At 36.2% G+C, this 20,028-nt stretch overlaps 2 protein-coding genes across 3 annotated transcripts; one reads left to right on the forward strand and one right to left on the reverse strand.

Moving 5' to 3' along the window:
• The first annotated feature begins 5,609 nt into the window (after positions 1-5,609).
• On the forward strand, positions 5,610-9,543 carry LOC107102017 (protein LSM14 homolog B-B-like). The gene is made up of 8 exons (XM_015401150.1): positions 5,610-5,736; positions 5,919-6,082; positions 8,070-8,196; positions 8,274-8,462; positions 8,644-8,721; positions 8,891-9,031; positions 9,116-9,242; positions 9,313-9,543. The coding sequence occupies exons 1-8, from the start codon at positions 5,610-5,612 to the stop codon at positions 9,464-9,466; spliced, it is 1,107 nt and encodes a 368-aa protein (XP_015256636.1). The 3' UTR covers positions 9,467-9,543.
• Positions 9,544-9,558: 15 nt separating this feature from the next.
• On the reverse strand, positions 9,559-19,672 carry LOC107102018 (cadherin-like protein 26). 2 transcript variants are annotated; one of them, XM_015401151.1, is made up of 16 exons: positions 19,532-19,672; positions 19,061-19,183; positions 18,675-18,824; positions 17,050-17,194; positions 16,807-16,970; positions 16,372-16,503; positions 14,444-14,626; positions 14,016-14,332; positions 12,587-12,729; positions 12,291-12,515; positions 11,872-12,209; positions 11,698-11,793; positions 11,552-11,623; positions 10,542-10,637; positions 10,088-10,159; positions 9,559-10,012 (listed from the first exon to the last, which is right to left on the reverse strand). In XM_015401151.1, the coding sequence occupies exons 1-16, from the start codon at positions 19,550-19,552 to the stop codon at positions 9,767-9,769; spliced, it is 2,523 nt and encodes an 840-aa protein (XP_015256637.1). In that variant the 5' UTR covers positions 19,553-19,672; the 3' UTR covers positions 9,559-9,766. The 2 variants fall into 2 exon arrangements, with proteins under 2 accessions (XP_015256637.1, XP_015256638.1); XM_015401152.1 differs by lacking the exon at positions 10,542-10,637.
• Positions 19,673-20,028: the final 356 nt, after the last annotated feature.

The raw sequence follows: 20,028 nt of genomic DNA on the forward strand, positions 1-20,028 counted from the left end.
ATATGGCTGATCGTAACCTCTAGCTCCTTTTTCAACAGCAGGGACAAAGCAGGAAAGGAACTCTAGACCGCTGTGCTTAATCCAGACAGCCTTCAATCTTGAAATCATCACACAAAGGAAACTCATATGGATGATGCTTGTGAAATTGGGAATTTAACCTTCTAAAAAAAACTAACCTTGCTTGAAAGCTATATTTTAGTGAACTTTTTGCGTTTGCAAACACATGAGAATCCATCTTGTACTGTTCCTGCTTCACCATATATATATGTATATATCCTATCGGCAAAAGAATTGTGGGAATACTTATGGCTTATATGCATCAAATATTGGTGTTAGGAGATCCATGACCCATTGATAGGAAATATACACATTAGGAATCCTTACCAATTTGCTGTATTCAGTACAAGCCCAGGCCTCTTTTAAGCAAACAGATTTGTTTTTGAAACTTAAAAAAAATATATATGTTTAGAGAAATAGAGCATAATAAATCAGATATGACAAAAACAAGAAATATAAAAAATACAGAAAATATGAATATAACACAATGTTAGGTTGTGTTTTAAAGGCATTTATTGTCTTAATAGTTTTTTCTTTTTTTTTTTTTTGCTAGAATCTGGGATTGTTTCCAATTTTGTATTGCATTGTTCTATAAATATAAAAAATTAGCTTGAAAATGAAATAAATGAGAAAAAACATGCAAGTCTCTCAGACTGAACTATATTTTTTATATTGTTGGAGATGAAATTAATAATGGTTTCCAGAAATTCTATGACCAAAGACATTTCCAAAAATGATTAATCCTTGTCTATAGATAAAAGTTACAGAGAGAGCAGGAAACATCTAGATCTGCGGTATGTTTCCATAGGAACTGGTTGATTGCAAAAAAACCACCAACTCATTTAAAACAAAGCTTGTTAACGTTAATAATGAGAAGGGGATTTTATGGAAGATATCTGATCTTTACCCAGTAAAGATTCTGCACAAAATGTTCGAACAGGACAAAGATGATGGGGAATTCACCTGAGTGGATTGTCAAGGATCAGGATGTCTCGCAGACTTGAGAGTCAATTTCTCCAAATCACACCCACAAACCAGATGAGATATCATAAAATTCGGACTGAAACAATTAATCAGATTAATGGTGATTAATTGATTATTGAAATAATCATCAATTAATTTAGTTATCGATTAATTGTTAAGTGGAGTATAGAGACTCTAAAACATGGCTTAAGATGACAGAGCGCCCCACTTAGAGCAGTAATAATTTAAAAATTGTAAAATATATATATATATATATATATATATATATATAAACATTTTGCATTTAAGATAAAAAATATGCTTTCAATATGCTCTATCTAGAACTCCTCAAGTGGAAACGTTTTAGTTTCACCTGGTTTAATTTCATAAGAAATCTTTTTTAAGGAATCTTTGGCTATCCAAATAATAATTTATTAATTGAAAAAAATAATTGACAGATTCATTGATTTGCAAAATAGCCATTAGTTGCAGCCTGACGTTCGTTTTAAAATTTACATATTAAAAAAAACGAGAAACCATATATCACTTCTTTTACAGCAAAAATTAAGAATTGGTAGGAATATTGAGTGTTGTTGCATGCAAATTTTTTTTTTTGCTGTTTTGCTTTTGGGTTGCACTGTTGTATAGGCAGAGCTTGTAAAGGACAGGGGCGGAGCTACGGGGTGGCCAGAGGTGGCCATGGCCCTCCCTTACAGGTGATCTGTTTTTTCACACCTCTGAAATAAGCACCTCCCCCTCTGAACCAGGAGGTGGCAACATTACATTATAAAGTGGAATGTTCAGATTAATTTCACATCTAATTCTTAGTATGTTAACCAAAAACTAATAACAAAACAGTTAATTTATTCACACCAATATGCTAACATTAAAGATGTCGATTGAAGTATTTTTACTTTTTCAAAAGTAGTTTTTGTGTATTATTTGGGAGAAGTGAAAGCTATGTATCTCTGCAATTTTTTTTTTTCATTTAGACAATCTAAATGTATAACTATAATCTATCTGAGCTTTACTTTCCTGACTTCATTTTCCCTTTGTTACAGTGTGATTAATAATTGATGAAGTTTGAAAAGTAATGATCATATTTTCTGTTTATTTTTTTTAATTTTATAAGGTTTACAACTGCTTAAAAATATAGTTTTTCTTGCATATAGATATTTTTGTCCTCCATCTAGAGATGTTCCAGGTATAAACCAGGAGGAGGCCCCGGGGACCGTCAAGGACATGCCTGAGGTACATCTCAGGTTTCAGAACTGGAGGAGGTGTCTGGGGACAGGGAAGCCTGGGTGTCTCTGCTGATAACCAGATAAGCAGAGGACAACAAGTATGAGTAAATTCAGAAATAAATATTTCATTCTAAATGCAACATATTCAGGTCGTACCCCACCTTTCGCCCATAGACTGCTGAAGATAGGCACCAACCCCACTGCAAAGCTGATGGATGAAGATGAATGATGGACGGATGGACGGAAACATTAATAACTAATTTATTAGAATATAATTTGTGAAAAGTGGAAGAAATGTATTTATTTATTTTTGCTATCTAGTTCGTGGAATGCCATAAAGTGATTTTCTTGCTGGTTCTCAGCTGCACTATTAAAAACTATAAAAGAAATTAAAAAAAAAAAAGATGAAGTTTATCCAAATAAGTATTTTGTCCCCTGTAAATGCAAATAAATGTTTTCTTACATGAAGACGTAGGTCTATCTGTCTATAGCCTGCATGTACCTCTATGATGCCATGTTACAGTGTTTAATAAAGGAGGATAGCAGCATTTTGTCAAGTGTGTCAAAGTGGATGGCATGAGTGCATCAGTCAGGACCCAGTTATCTTCCACTCTGAAAATAAAGTTTTTTATTTACATTTTTAAAAGTAGGAGCCTTATTAAAACATGATGTTTAAATGAAGAAGAATAACTAAAAAGAAAAACAATCTGACCTTAAACCTTTTGTGCTAAGTGCCAAGCAGATTAGATTGAGGTCTGTGACTGGAGCATCTTCTACTTCTCCAGATGCCCCTTCTAAACTACTAATCACTGCTTCATACTCGTTGTATGGTAACGTTTGTGGTGCAAACTGCTATCAGCAATACAAATAAATACATTTAATTTCTGCTCAAATTTTTGTGTTTAAACATTAAAGGAAACTTCACAAATGGAGTGTCTTAGATGATCCTACCCTTCCAAAATGAAATATAAAAAATCTGAATACATACTTTATAATAAATGTTGAACGTATTAATTCATCAGTCAATAAAACATTTTCTATTCAATTATTATTTATGAATACCAATCTCATAAGAAAAACATACATTTAGGATCAATACAGAAACTCAAGAAAATTAATATAAAGTACTATATGAAATATACGTTTAGAGATTTGAAGTAGATCCAAAATTAATTTTGTAAAACTACAGTGGAAACAACAGAGAACCTATTTTTTGTTTGTCTTTAAAAAAAATGTCTTCTCACTTAAACAACTGATAATCAGTCAAAACTGATAACATTCCAAATTTTGAATTGACACATATAACACTCTACTCCGACAGCCTAGAATTACTCATTTTAGACACAGTTAATTTGGTCCTTTGATTGGCAACTAAGACCAGGAATGATTATAACATTGGGATGCTTGATCTATCCATCCATTCCAACAGATTAAATCACATAATGGTGATGGTAATTCATTCTTCAAAGCTCACATGATGTGTTCACATTTTGAATAAAAACTCATTTAAAGGTTTACATGTTCTGGCTATAAATTTTTTTAAATAGGGGTTTTTCAGTTAAAATATAGCTGTAAAACAAGTATTTGTGCATAGTTCTTTAATTAATTTTAAAGCAGAAAGGCTAATACAGGGGTTGGGTTATAACTCTCAAAGCATTACAGTTCTTTGAGTTAAAAAGAAAATCAGTATTTCAGTCTCGTCATTTGATTCTTTTATGGAAAGCTATAGGCACTGAAAATGACGGGGAAACTACCAAAATGAAAAATTACATGAAAATAATAAAATAAAAACAAAAACAAAATTTTTTGATCATGTCTGGTCATTTGGCAACTCGGGTTAAGAGAATAAGAGTTGAGTGTGTTCAATGCAGTCATTGGGTACACTAAGCCAAAACTCCAGGGTGGCCAACAGTCAATTTGTTCAAAAAATTGCACAATGTATGTTGAAAAAAAAAAAAAATCAGTAAGGTAGATACTGAAGCAAACAAAACTTCAATAACCACCCACAGCCTTCCTGCAAATGGAAAGGGTTTTAACTGGATTTTGAAAAAAATTTTTTTAAATATCTGTTCCTTTATCCAGGGGCGGAGCAAGATAGAGGGGCTACCCTTAGCCAATCATTGGCCACCTCTGTGGCCACCCCTACCATTTGTTTTTCCCTCTAATACAGATGGTGGCAGCAGTAATACTCTCGAGAGGAATACTAACAACATTTTATTTTATTTTTTTTTGTGGTTAATTATACTCATCAATATACTAAAATTAAACATGATAAGTACAGAAATCATGCTTTTTTCAGAACCAGATTTTGTGTTTTATGAGGTAAAGAGAAAATTATTTGTCTCTGCAAGTCATCTAGGAGTCTTCAGTGAAATCACAGATAGATATCAATTTTAATAAAAACTTATCAAATAATCAATTTATCTAGATATTAGTGCTTGTAAATATCAATTTTATGCAGAATGTTTATTGATACAAGTAGGTAAGTAATGACAATGATGATAAGCCCCAGAACTCAAAGCTGAGTTTTATTCACTATACCTTTTATGTAGAAATTACAGATGTTTAAATATATGCATCTATTTGTTAGCAAATGCTGTAAGAAAGTGTAGTTAGTCTTTATTTAGAAAATGTGGATGTTTTGCTTGATAATTTTCCTGTTGGAACAGGAGAAGAGTGACCGTTCTGGTGCCGATCTGCTTTCGGCCACCCCTCAATGTACATTGGTTATTGCCTGGCCACCCTTATTAAAATTTCTGGCTACGCCTCTGCCTCTATCAAAAGGTTGAAAACATATACAACAACAGAGAAACTTTTAATGGTATGGCTAAGCAATTTAAAATAATATATATTTTTTTTTTCTATCCCTAGCCTTTTCATATTCCCACACTTATCCCCCAAAATATGTTCTTTATATTCTGACAGGAGTTTTTTTTTTTTTTTTTTATTAGGCTGTTGTTGGGGGGAAAAAAGCGACGACTCCCTCCAATTTCGCGCAATGGACAACTACCAAGCCCTATATTCAGAATTTCCCATATTTTGCACACTTTTAACTGCGCACTAGAATCCTTCTGTGTGTTTTCTGATATAGGTGCGCAGGTTGTACTGTATTATAGCTATCAGACCATAGTTTGCTTTTAAGTATTTCGGTGTACGCTGAAGAATGAAACAAACTGACCCTTGATTATCCACAGCTGGTTCGTTCGTCTGCAAAAAGGTGCGCAGCTCCATCCCTATAAAGCCCGCAGGTGCGTGTAATTTGGGTTTAAAATAATTTCTTTTTGGGTGCCGCTCTTTATTCGTTTGTCGTTTATTGAAAAGAAAAGAAAAAAAATCGTTTAGAAGATGAGTGCCGGAGGTGGAACCCCTTACATTGGCAGTAAAATTAGTTTGATTTCCAAGGCCCAGATTCGTTATGAAGGAATACTGTCTGCTGTGGACACGGAGCGCTCAACGGTGGCTTTGGCCAAAGGTGGGTGCAGCAATTTTTACACAATAGATATATATGTATATATCTTATCAGTGTTTTGTTTTTTTGTTTTTTAGTATTTGAAGTAAATATTCTTTAAAGACAGAATGTAATGAGGCAAAAAAATGTTTTCCCCCTTCAATATTCAACTTAAAGTATGCCCATATATCTTACTGTTTTATCAGTTAAATCCTATGGCACAGAGGACCGGCATGCGGAGAGACCAGTGCCGCCAAAAGATGAGATCTATGAATATATAATCTTCAGAGGAAGTGACATCAAAGATATAACCGTGTCTGAACCCCCGAAGCCGCACTATGGGCTGCATCGAGACCCTGCCATTGTTCAGGTATGTTAATAAACCTGCTGAAGTGATGCTAAATGCCTGTGCCACTTCTGTATATTAAATGTTTACACACAAATTAGAAATATAAAGTGTCATTTTAAACTTTTATAGAGAACATCCTGTCACACAAACTAAAAAAGAACAAAACTGATCCATCTATTTCTCACCAAATAGACCATCTCATTAGTTTACGGACCAGTAAACTTTTTTTTTTTTCTTTTTTACTCTAACTTCAAAGCAGTCCAATCTGCTTTGTGATGTACTCTGATTAAACTGACCTTTGTAATATCCTTGGCCAATTGCAGTGGTGACAAAAGTACACACATTTGTTCTTTAAGTAAAAGTATAGATACTGCAGTTTAAAAAACACTGTGGTAAAAGTTGAAGAATCAACTTGACCTCTTTAATCAAGTAAGTGAAAAAATGTGTGCTCCAAAAACTACTTAAAGTATACAAGTATAAAGTAACGTTTAAAAAAAACAGCCAGATGCCACTATATGAATTGAAAGCTCAATTTTTCAGCTATTTTGAAAAATTCTTTGAGATGGAGCCAAGGATGAGGGAGGTCTTGTTGGTGTTCATCTCCTGATACGCTCTCGCCTCTGTCCGACCTTTCAGACATTTCAATATCTTTTTCTGAATCCGACATTGTAGCATGGCATAGACAATTCGTGTTTACGGTTTGAAAAACACGTGCCTGCTTCTAAAGATTTTCTTTGGCGTTTGTGCAAATTTGACGAATAGTTAACTAATGAAGGTATGCGTTATGACTTATCCAATGCAGATCATTAGCACCATCCACGTCTAGTGAAAAGTAGTGTAATTAGATGACTCGCAGGACGTGTGTGTGTGTGTGTGTGTGTGTGTGTGTGTGTGTGTGTGTGTGTGTGTGTGTGTGTGTGTGTGTGTGTGTGTGTGTGTGTGTCCGAAGCAAAGAGTAACGTTTGTTTTGAAAGTACAGATACTCGTGTGAACATCTAATGAGTAAAAGTCAGAAGTAGGAAGAAAAATAAGTAATGGAATAAAGTATAGATACCTAAAAAGTGTACGGCAGTATTTGTACTTCCCTATTTGACACCTCTGCCAATTTCACCCTATTCATTTTTTAAGATATATATATATATATATATATGTGCCTAATACTTAATGGCCTGTTTATTTCATGTATAAAATTGGTTGAGGTTTTTTTTTTTTTTTCAGTTTGCTTTTTATATTGAATGTATTGGTCTTCCTCTGAGGTCATTTTGTCCCCCAGCTGTTTTTAGCCTGTGTGTGGCTTAACACATCCAACCACAATTGAGTAGTTATTTGATGACATTAGGGATGGGAGACCTATTTCTCATAAGTACTTTCCCACACAAAGTGCCTAGTGTCCCCTCTTGCCAGTTAGAGCTGGGTTGGTTTGATGCAGCTTATATTACCGAAGTGTTTTCAAGGCCCCACCAGATATGATGTTGGTCATTTTGAAGACTTTAAAAATATATATATATTTTTTTAGCTTTTCATAAAAGCCAATTTTAAAAATGCATATACTGTTCTGGGGATGACAAAATTGATTAACAATAGAGTAGAGAATGATACTTTGTAGTGACCAATGGATTACAAAAACTCAAGGATTCATTTGGATCAGTGTTTTAATCTGAGTCTGGAATGTATTTACAATCTGGATGAAAGATTTCCAATATGGGTGACGTCTCAAACTGAAAGTTTGTCCTGATGGTGGTGCTGCAGGAAAGGTCATATTGCCAAATCAATGTTTAATACATTTTAAAAAGGAGAACTGGGAGGTAAATTCTAATAGGTTAGGCCTAATGTTTGGTGTAGAGGCTACAGGGGGGGGGGGGGGGAGAGATTTTTTTGGATTAAAACTTTTATTTGACTTTGCTTTTTAACATTCTGAAATGATTAAACTGGTTTTACTGGTGCATTTCCAGTTTAATTGAAACTCTTGAAAATGCCATTAACTTGTAACATTTTACCTTTTTCTCAGTCATCCATGGGACCACCTTCTGGATATCACCCACGTTGGAGTCCCTGCAGAGAAATGATGCCCACCTTTAACCAATTGGCTGCGAGTACCCTGCTGAGTCAGCAGTACAACGCAGCACTAGGCTTAAGTACATACATGGTACCTCGAAGGTGTAACATTGACCTTACTGGATGTATGTTTGCAAATAATTTTTATTTCCCTTAGTGCCAGGACATCACTGTACAGCCACTAGGGGACCTATGGTGGAGCAGGCAGTTCAAACCATGCCCTTGGCCACAGGTCCACAGAGAAAAGGAAAGGCTGCGATCCAGCCACAGGGCAGGCTGCCTGTTCGTACATATCGGGGCCCGTCACGAGACGCCTCTCGGGTTGAGAAGGAAAATGTACCCACCAGTAAGTAATTGACACTTAGAAGTATATCCCAGCGAAGATCAGCAATCAACTCTGGGATCCTACGTAGTAAAAAAAAAAAATTATTCCAGACACTCTTAAAATTTCAAATTTAAAAAGTGAAAGCCCAAACTTCTGTTTTGGAGTCAAACATAACTGTATTTTTATTTTATTTTCTTCTCAGGTCGAGCAATATCACAATCAGCTGAGGCTAAGATACAAGGCCAAGGTGCTGACAGACAGAAGGCAAGACAAAAACAAGGTGGTTTTATTTAATGCTTGAAGATGAAACTCATTTAAATAAAAAAGGCATAGTAATTGTTTTCAGGGCTTTCCCACAAAGTGTGAGGAAAAACTTAGTAAAAAATGCATATTCCACTCAATCAGTTTAACTCTTTCATACTTGAACTGGCTCTGATGGTTATTTTCAGCCAATCGCAGATCCAGAACCAGAAGTCGAGGTCAGCTCTTGGCAAAAAACTCCAAAGTTGCATCTTTGGAGTTTGAGGCAGATTTTGACTTTGAAACTGCAAATGCTGAGTTTAGGGATCATCTCACAAAGGAGGCAACAGGTAGATGAAAGATGAGTCATGTGTCAGATTTTTATAACTGGATACTGGAGAACGATTTATATATATTTTTTTATATATATACAGTCGACAAGCTGGACGTTGAGGAAGCACAAGACGTGGCGGATGTGAAAGAGGGGGAAACCCTTGCAGAGAAGTACTACAATAAATCTAAATGCTTCTTCGACAACATTTCATCAGATCCTAAACCCAGGTAACTGGTTGTTAATCTGCATTTGTACCAGCTTTTGGTTCTGATTCTTCATGTTCACTGTCCTTCATAGGAGAACCACGTGGGCAGAGGAAAAAAAGCTAAATATGGAAACCTTTGGAGTGCCTGGTCGCTTCCTAAGAAGCAGAGGACTCGGACGTGGGCGCAAAGCAGAAGGCTCTGCAGAGCAGCGCAACCTCCCAAAGATTGGGAATGGAAGAGTGTGAACACTTTTTGTTATTGCTACTGTAATTATAGTATTGTTATACTTTAAATGAATCTCCCTAACTTTAGCAACTTTTTTTTTTTTAAGAGCTGAAATGCTTATGAAATGGGAGGCTTTTTTGTTTTTTCTAATCCAGCAGTTGTAATATTGTCTGGATCAAGGCAGTATTTAACTTAAGTGTATTGAACTGTGCACTTAACTTCTAATTTGTAACTCTTAAACATTTTTGTAAGAACTTTTTTTTCTTTCCTTTTTTTTTGCTTCTTGTAAGATTAAATCAAGAAATGTACAACATTTGCCATTAAATGCCATGATGCATATAGATAGTTTTGGTATTTTTGCTCTTGATCTGCATTTGCGCTGACATGCAAATGGAGGCCAGTTCCTGAAACTCTAGGCCTAAATCCTCAAGTTCATCAAATGAAGCATTATCAGGAATGGTAATGCTATCAAGATCTGAGACGATGTCGGCGTCTCCCTCTTCTGCGTAGATGTGAGGTTTATATTCCGGTAGATCCTCTTCAGTTTCCTGGAATGAGCGGACTTTCTGTGGATTATAAAGAAAAAGGCTGAAAAATGTTTTAATGCTTTGAATGCCTTTAGGACAACTTGCAATACTAACCAAATGAATCTGAGAGGGCATCCATTCCTCCAGCAACTGTTGTCTGTACTTGTAGAATTCCCATTTTCTATACTGTAAACACAAATGTATAGTTTTTTTGTTTTTTTTTCAAAAAGGTAGCAAAAGGTACAAGCACTAGGCGTAAAACTCTGAATTTAGTATTGCTCCACATCAGTTTGTCGAGAACCGAAAGCCCCTGTCACACCTTGATGATTTAGAGCGTATGCCTGATGTGCAAAAACGCTGGCAGATGTTGGGTCAGTTTTGTTAGTTAGGAGCACACTGGCATAAGGCGAATACGTCAGGTACATTTCCTGGCGTACCCGCCGCATGTTGACGTGTGCCAGCATGCTCTCAATACAAAACGTCAACATGCGGAAAACGCCGAAATTTTGAAAGAAATATTAGCCAAACTTTGGACTGACTTTTAAAATATTTGGCTTTTTGTACATACGTTGATATACTTATTCTGCATCCAGTCCACCTTCTCTTCAGTCTTCAATGAATTGTTTCTCTGACCATCTGAGGTTGAATGGATACTTTTTGCTACCTTTAAAAGGAAACAAAAGACAGAATTCGGTATTTGTACCTAAAGTTGTCAGATTTGAGCATGCTCAAAATTTCTTGACGTATGCTTATTCATGGGCTATAAGTTACAGGTAAGATATCTGATCGTTGACCTACGTTAAGTGTAAGTTACTCATGAGTCGTGGTGTGTAGCTTATCTAAAACCTATGGGTAACGTGTGCATAACTAATGTATAACAAACTTCAACGCATGTGAACGTATTTGAAATGTTCCAGACGACCACTGAATGCATACCAACGCACAGCTACTGTATAATGCCTTATTGGCAGCGTTTTGGTATAAAGTCAGTACTCCTCCAGACTTCATCCCCCTCATAGGGTGAGCAAGAAGGTGACTGATGGATCCTTCCTCCGTTCACGACCAAACTTCCTAGCAGACATGGTTAATCAGCTGCGACTGCAAACCTTTTTTTTTTTTCGGGTGGGCGGTGAACAGCAGCTAGGTTAATACTATCAAAGACATCTTTTTATGCACACCAGGTGTATTGCTGCCCCCTCAGGAAACTGGCTTGTGCATCATTTCATGGGAATTACGCTGCCATGCGTTATGCATAAGTTGCGTTATGCTGGACTTGTTATGAATACTCAATGTTTACACCCAAAATTGAAAAAAATACATATGTATGCCATGTTTTAGGAGATTCTGGGACGTCAGACATACACTGTTTAAATCGGAAAGGTGTGACAGGGGCCTAAGCTAATGTTAGTCTTCCCTTGTTAAATGAACTATGCAAGACTTGCTGTTTAAATCAGTAACCTTGTTTGAGCAGAGTAGGCTACCTCATCAGAAATGATTCATTCCTCAGCTCTGAGAAATCCCTTTTCTTAGATGGAACGAACAAGAAAACAATGCGTGCATCTAAAAGTTGCCAATTACCTTGCTCCAGTTCCAGTAATATTTCCTCCTGTAATCCTCTGACTGGTTGTGTAATAAGGACACATTAGTATCCTGTTAAGCAAGAGACAAATATTAGCCAAACTTTATAGACTGACTTCTCAAATCAATCAGTTTTTTGTACGTACGTTGAAATACTCAGTCTTTGTCCAGTCCCACTTCTTTTCAGTCTTCAATGAATTTTTGTTCGTCTGACCATCTGATGTTGAAGGGTTATTTGGTACCTTTACGAGGAAACGAAAGACAGAATTTGGTATTTGTACCTAAAGTTGTCAGATTTTTGAGAATTTATAATGTGTAACCTTGCAGTCAGTCCCTGGGTTCTCAATGTTTGAATCCTGTATGTTTCCCACAGGAGAAACCGTATCCATGTCAGTGAAATTCTCTTTGCAAGAGAAGCTAATTGCAGCCAGAAGAGCAACTGCAAACAAAAGTAACGAGAGCAGTGCGATGCCAACTGCTCCTCCCGCGTTAAATGTTGGAGCACTCCGATTGCGGCAGTTGCGAGCCACAGAGCAAGAGCATACAGTTGTGGTCAGCCTGTAAACGCCGTACTGTCCCTGCATGTCTGAAACTTTTACTTTCAGAGAGTAGACACCAGCATACACTCTGGAATCCCTCACCAAGCCAGCTGTGAAACCTACAAGGATGAAACAATGGCTTACTGGAATGTATTGGTTGTGTCGCTGTGACATTCTCTACTTTTTATTACAGTTTTTACCATAAGATGGATCCAGTTTCCATTTTCCCCTGACATCCCCAACAAGCTCAAAGGTGAAAGGCCCTCCGTAGGGAGTCTCATCTAGATCAGTGGCTGAGATGTTGCTGGTAGTCGGCCCATCAGACAAGCAGATTTCCAGATTGTTCATATCAAGTTGTGGCACATTATCATTCACGTCAATGAGGTGAATATGCAGCGTGGCTGTCCCTGTCATTGGTGGCTTCCCTGTTAAAGGTTAAAAATCATGCTTTCAAGAGGAGCTATATACATTTATCATAATAAATGGCTGTATTTACCATTATCCACTGCTTGCACTATCAAGGTGTAGATGTTGTTGACAACGTGGCTGGATTCTCTGTCCACCAACTTTTTAGTAGTGATGTTCCCAGTCTGGGCATCGATCTTCATCCAGCCAGCAGGATCATGCCCTATTTTGTAACTGTTGATAAATAACACAAAATGTGCAAAATAACAATAATAATTAAAAAAAAAATTCTTCAAGCTCCTTTCAAAACATCCAGGGACAGGTTACAATATTCAACAGATTAAGAACAGGACAGCCAATCAGTGATAGGGTTCTGCAAAAACATTAACTTACTTTCTTCATTTGCTTAATATTTATATACAACTGGCATTTTTTTTATTTTATATTAGATAGGCCTACTTCAACATCCATGTATGATTGTGTAAGTCTAGCACCTTATATTTGAAGCAAATTCCTTGTAAATCTATAACCCTACTTGGCAATAGAGGCTTTTCTGATTCTGCTTCTAAAGTTATTGTATAAACCAGGATATTTTATTTTAGAATGTGACCCTTTAATGTTATATTCCGGATATGGGTAATATTTAAATAGCCTAAAATGAATCTCTACTATTTACAAAGTTTTATTTGCCCCAATCAGGACCACTTTATTAGGGATTTTTATTACACAGGTAATGTAAAAAGAGAAAAAGTCCTCAGGTTGTTTTTCCAGTCCCAGTCTGTCCATTCTGCTGAGTATTTTTGACACAGTTCAGTATTTCAAATCTGTTGGCTGTTTTTGCTGCCTCTGAGAAATTACAAGGCTAAGAAAGCGTACACTCTCCCTTCTCTTTAAAATGACCCATGACACCTGTGGCTTATCCTTATGCAAAAGCATATTAGTGCTGTCATTATAAACCATGGAGCCCCAACCATCAAAACGAATTCTTCCTGCACCTTGTTTTAGTAATTATGGAGAGGAGATCCTGCCAATAGGAGAATCTGCTGCTTTCTCTTAGAGCATTGGTCAGTGTTGATGTAAAAGCAGTACAATATTTTTGTTTCTTTAATTAATCTCTTTGAGAATTTTGTCAGCTAATGACCTTTAATGAGATTTCTATAAAAAAGGGGCATACTGACAAATCATTTTTTAAGAGTAAAATGAATAATTATTCATTGTATGGCTTTAGGATTGACACAAAATGGACAGTTATTGAGAGTCCCTGCTCTAACAAAGTTAGCAATAATGTGGCACTCCGTATCTTATGGGCTGCCTGATGTTGATCCTGTTATGAATAGACTTGTTAGATTTTAAATTACTGGTTTCTTAATATGTGAAAAAGCTGTCTGACTTTTTTTCAATTGCAAGCTGTCTTTTTGTCAGATTGAAACAGTCATAACAACTAAATCATCTAAAGATTATAACCCCTAGGGAAAAAGGCCAATTGTACACACATTTACAAAAACAAAACACCACATTACATAAAGTCTCTTGAAGTAGTGTTGTCTGGATCCACAGCGGTCACTTTCTCCACCCAGGTTCCGATCGGTGCGTCCTCCTTCACCGAGGCCTCTTTGACAGTCACGTCAAACTCAGGGGGATCGTTCACATCCAATACCTCAATGACGACTTCTTTGGCATTGTAGCGGATTTCCCCACCACCACTTTGATCATTAGTTATGTCAACATTCCAGAGGCCTGTGGATGGCCGGCTCTTCACTTTACAGGAGAAAAATTCAGCCTCGTTTTTAACAAAGATCTTCAGCTCTCTTTTTGCTCCTTTTTTAAAGTCTAAACCCTGAAATGCGAGATTATTTTAGTTTAAGGAATAACATCCTGCATGTTTTTAAAACTGCATGTTTAATGTATAAATAGGTGTAATAAAAAGCATGTACCAAACCGTTCTCACCTTAACAACAGTCAGAACTCCATCGTTGGTCTTTGTATCAGTCTCTATCTTGAAGTGTCCTTCCTCATCTCCTTGAATGCTATATCTCGCTCTCCAGGCTTTGCTCTGAAACACGTCTTCGTCTGTCACATGGAGACGCAGAGGAGAGAACCCAGTCTCCCTTTCTTTCACTTTGCCGGAGCCCTGTTGTTTGGATTCAGCATGTGGGGTAATACAAAAAAAAAAAAGATTCAATTGGTACAACTTAAACCTATAAAACAATTGTAAAAAAAATTTTTTGCAACACTAATCTGGCGAGTAGGCTGACAGGAAAGGTGGTATACAACAGGGGGAGAGACATGCAGCAAAGGACCACAGGCCAGATTTGAACCCAGGTCAGCTGCATTGAGGACTGGGGCCTCTGTACATGGGTTCTGCACACTAACCCCTGTGCTACTGAAGGCTGCCCCACAAATGTTGGGTTTAACTTATTATCATTTTCTATATGTAGCTGGTACAGCAGTTGAAGATGCGCACCAATTTTTTTTTTATCTTGGTGTTAAAGTATTATTGCATGATCAATTTTTGCTCTAAAAGAAAACTGGATTTTTTTTTTTTTACCCCAAACCTATAAAGAGCCTTTGTTCCTGCAGGGATTAGTCCAAATCCACAAAAACGCTGTTTTCTATATTTTCCTGCATGTTGTCATTTGAAAAAAAAAACACAAACTACATGTTTCTAGATGCGAGGGAATTAATCTGATTTAGTGGAACAACATTCCCGTCATATCTCTGACGTATGTTTGTTGGTGCACTCCTGTTCTGCTGAACACACATGAATCTGTGCTGAGTTCAACTGTGCTTAGCTGTGTCAGACCTAAACATTTTACTTTTATTTTGCAACTTTGTTTTTATTTATCATAAATGACAATCAACTGAGCAACTGGGAATGTGATTTCAAATCTCTATAAGCACCCATTACAGATAATATATATATATATATATATCTGTTGCACTGCTTTTGAGGCTGGATGACACTGTTGACAGGCTGGATTTTTTGTGGTAATCTAATGTTGTTCAATGTTATGTTTAGAAAGAGTTATAAGACAGATGGTTTTATTTTCAATACCGTTGAACCTGAAGGTTTCTGCACAATGGTGTGACAGGTGTTTTAGCACCACCCAACTAAAACCAAGGAACATGTTCAAACGTCCGTTACTATTCAGCAAACTTATCAACTTTGATCCTTTTTTGATTGTAGGATATTTTATTTTTTTTATTTTATTGCTGGTATCACTACCAACCAAACACTGGGCATGTATATAGTGACATCGAAATGGCTTTACCTTCTTTACCATTCTTCTCACTTTTTGCATCGGCAAGATAAATATGTATCGCTCTCCAGCCCAGTGAAAAAAGAATAGGTATGTTCATCGTGCCCATATGTACCTTAGTGCCTAGTAACTTGAATCAACCTCAGATGGTTACGTGTAGATTAAAAATAATAATTGACATTTATTTTAAACATATTGCCATTGTACCCGGAAAAAATGACATATTAGATTACAATTCTTTCTCATTTCTTATTGTTGATTATTTTCCCCTTTGACCGCTTGTACTCAAATTGAAGTTGTATTTATTTTAGAAATTTTGATAATGAGTTTATGCAACTATAAAGAATTTATAGTTCTGTATGCATCTTTGCCTGGATTTATTGTAAACTTCTCTGGCTTTGCAGCATCTTTAAAATGAAAGTCAATTAGAACAGCATGAGTCAGAGACAACTTTGTAAAGGGATAAAACTGACTTGTTCCCTAAAGGTTTATTAAAACATAGTTTAGTGCGCATAATGTCGAAAGCAATGCCTACCTCAGACCTACAAAGGTTAGAGGAAGGGAAAATTTTAATTGTACTTTATCAGGAAAAGAATGGACAAGAATGATTACCTACCGTTTGACCTGTGAAGACCGGAAGGTGGTTGTTACCGTCCTCTACATTGACAATAACTGTGGTCGAACTGGACAAGCGGACAACCTCCCCATGGTCTATGGCTTCTACCAGCAACGTATACCTGCTGGCCACCTGTCATGTTATATGAGGAGAGTAGCAGAATGGTTGTGAAAAAAAACTAAAATATTTTTCACCGCAAGACTGTAACCCCGCCCAAAGAGAGTAATCAACATTTCCATTCGGCTCACTTTTGTTCCTGTTCTGCAATTGTTTTTTCAGATCTCTTAGACAGTATTTAGAGCATGCATACCCTGATTGCACAACCTGTCATTTCTAATGATTGCTTGTCAGGTGCAGATGAACAAGAAATGCAACATCTGTTTTTGCATTTACAGCTAACTCTTTCTTCAAAGTCTTAATAAGGGAGTGCCTTGCCTCATGATCAAAACAGCCTTTAAAATACAGTGCTCCAGTCTCTTTGATGAAGAATTCAACGTTTGAAGTTTCTGGGGAAACTGATTTGATGGCGTAGTGGAAAGTTGAGTTGGGGGTTCCACTCTTATCTTCATCATAGGCCAGCACAGTGTGGATATGGGAACCTATAAAAGATTATTAAATAAGGGAAAACAATACATTTAGAAATGACTTAAAATGAGGAAGAAAAGCCCATGTCCTTACCTTGGGAGGCATCCTCATCTACTGTAATCTCATAGAGAGATTTTTCAAAGACTGGGGGGTTGTCGTTGATGTCATGAATTATAATCTCAATTCCCAGTCGAGTGTCAACAGTAAAGTCTAATGACTTCTTGGCTTCAAAGGTTAGCTTCAGATAGAAAGATTAAAATAATTAATATGCGTTTACGAAAAACTTGAATGACATTTACATTTTCTTTATAAGAACACAAACCAAGCAGTTTTGCTTCAGTATTTTTATTCATTTATCCCAAGTAATCAATAAAGTGGAACGTCTATAAATCTTCCAGAAATTGAAAAAAAAAAAAAAAATAAAAAAAACGTACAATTCAATTTATTTGTTTGTGTTTCTGAATTAAATGAAGTGTTTTTTATTCTAGAGGGAAATATTAGGAGATGTTGTCAAATATTAAAGCAATGATATCTGCTATCTTGAAGGTAGGTTAAACTTGCCCTATCAAATAAAATAGAGAAATTTGTACAGGAATTAAAAAGAAAAAGGAAGAACGGTACATAAATGGTCACAGACAAACTTAAATTCAGGCAAAGACTAAATGCTTGATTTTTAACAGAAAATGACCAAATATATTATTACCAAATATCTTCTCTTTATTTGGCTTATCCTAGATCTAAAAATACCTGAACTATATACTCTCATTCAAAACTCACATTATTAATTTCCTGCTCCTGAAGGTCAAACCCCATATTATTTTTCTTTATTTTTTTTACTTTTACAAACTCTGCAAAGCAACTTATGATCAAAGTAACAGTCTGTCCAATTCTGGATTTTTGTGACATGATTTACAAGTCAAAGACCCTTTTTCATTAACTGGATGTTATTTACCAATGCTGCTATCCATTTTGTTGCCAGCGCCTCATAAGGCACGCACCACCATCTCTCTTCCTGGTTGAACTGGCCTTCTCTCTTTTATCAAAGGTTAATTGACTGGTACTTGCTTGTTTTTAAAACTATAACCAGAAAACCATATCATAAATGAAAATATATGTGTCCCTAAATCCATAACCTTATTTTGTCGTATTTCCTTTTCTGTTGCAGCTAACTGGAATGATCAACAAGAATCCCATAAAGTCACATCTGTTCCCTTCTCATCCTGTAGTTAATTTATCAGTGAATTCGGCAAGATATTTTTTAGATGCTTTGCATCTTTTATAAATATATGAAACTTTAAAGCTTTAAATACATACTACGGTATGTATAAATTTGTACCCAATAGTTGAAAGTTTTTATAACCCTTGATTTAAAGTTGTCATGTATAGATCTGGACTTATATATATGGACCTCCAACACAATTCCCCTTTATACTACATATAAGTTTGTCAAGCTTTTGGTTGACATTTTTGAAATTTAGATACCATTGAATGCTTATGCAAAATAACTAAGTTATATACTCTCGTCGGCTAGTCATTGGCTTGGAGGTGGAGCGCTGTTGCAGGGCTTAAGCATGTAACCATGTCTTCTCCCTCTTTCGGATCCCATTTCCAGTCTGTCTAATTTCAAATAATAATAAAACAAAGTACACTAATAATAATCTTTATGATAAAGGAATTAGAATTCCAAGATTCTAAGTTTGATGTGTGTCAAGACAAACCTTGAGTACTTTGTGCTTCTCGTAGTCCACGGCCTTTTTCACAAAAATTTCACCGCTGTTCTTTTCAATGAAAAAAACGTCCTTTGGTTCCTTGTCCACCCCTTCGCCATGCAGGTCGAAAAACACTTGATATTTGCTGTTAAGGTCCACCTGCAATCATTACTATTTTTAATACACTTTTTAAATTCCTTCATACCTCAGAAAATTGCCCTGACATAGAAAAAAACCATCAGGGTTAAAGAATGTTTCCGTATCTTAATTTTTTTATTTTTTTTTGTAAAAATATATATTTAAAATGTTCTGATGATCCTGTGTTCCAGCATTTTCAAGATGAGCATTGCCATATTTTTACACACAGCCAGACCAGTTTGTCTAGGTATTCTTACCTTGCCCAACGAGTAAGGAAAGGGCCCCGGGTGTCCCTCTTCCATCTCGTAGGAGTCGATGATCCAGTCTCGTTTCTGGCGGCTGTGCACTTCTGAGCATGTTACAGTTTGGACAACAAGTATCTAGAAGATAAAAAAGCAAGCTGAACCTGAATGCCATTGAAAGGTGTGTATTCAATGATCATTTTTGCTCTGCTAGATGGTTTGATTATAAATCAGCCTCCATTGATGGAAAAACAAAAGGCTTGTATGAATTTTTTTTTTCTATGAATAAAAACTAACTTCTTTAAAGGTTGCAGGTCAGTGTAATTAGAAACAAGCATTCATTTTTGCCAAAATTCAAAACCTGCCTGTTTAAAAAATTTGCTCAATGAAAAGCAATAATCAAACCCCCAAAATACCTCAGGTAAAGTTGAAGCCTGAGAGTAACACTTGAAAAATATATGGTATAAGAATACATGACCTACATACCAGCAGAGTGAAGAGGAGCATGGTGCTGGTTCACTGCGCGCAGTGCTGAGATTGAGTATGTGCAGACAGACTTCTGTAGAAAAAGACCTTGCCTCTAGCTTTCCACACCTACAAGCTGCAGATGACAGTGACAAAAGCCGCTCACAGGTGTCTCATCAGGTGAAACTTGTAGTTTTGGCAGCTTTTAATTTACAGCTTTCAAGACGTCACAGTTAAGGAATCTGCTCCGATCACTTTTTTGTGTACATATGTATGTGTATATATATATATATATGTGTGTGTGTGTGTATATATATATATATACATACAGATTTACAGAAATACTACACATTTTAACTTAACATGAACAACACAAAGCAACATAATATTGTGAAGGAATATTATGTTTGTTTTGCAAATTTTCTAAAGCATAAACAGATACGATGCTAAACGAGTAGCACGGTTAGCTATGGTTACATCTGCAAGCTTTCTTACATCTTTCTTTATGATGTTTCTCC

The sequence above is a fragment of the Cyprinodon variegatus genome, unplaced genomic scaffold (assembly GCF_000732505.1).
Source record: "Cyprinodon variegatus isolate N-32 unplaced genomic scaffold, C_variegatus-1.0 Scaffold1189, whole genome shotgun sequence".
Lineage (NCBI taxonomy): Eukaryota > Metazoa > Chordata > Actinopteri > Cyprinodontiformes > Cyprinodontidae > Cyprinodon > Cyprinodon variegatus.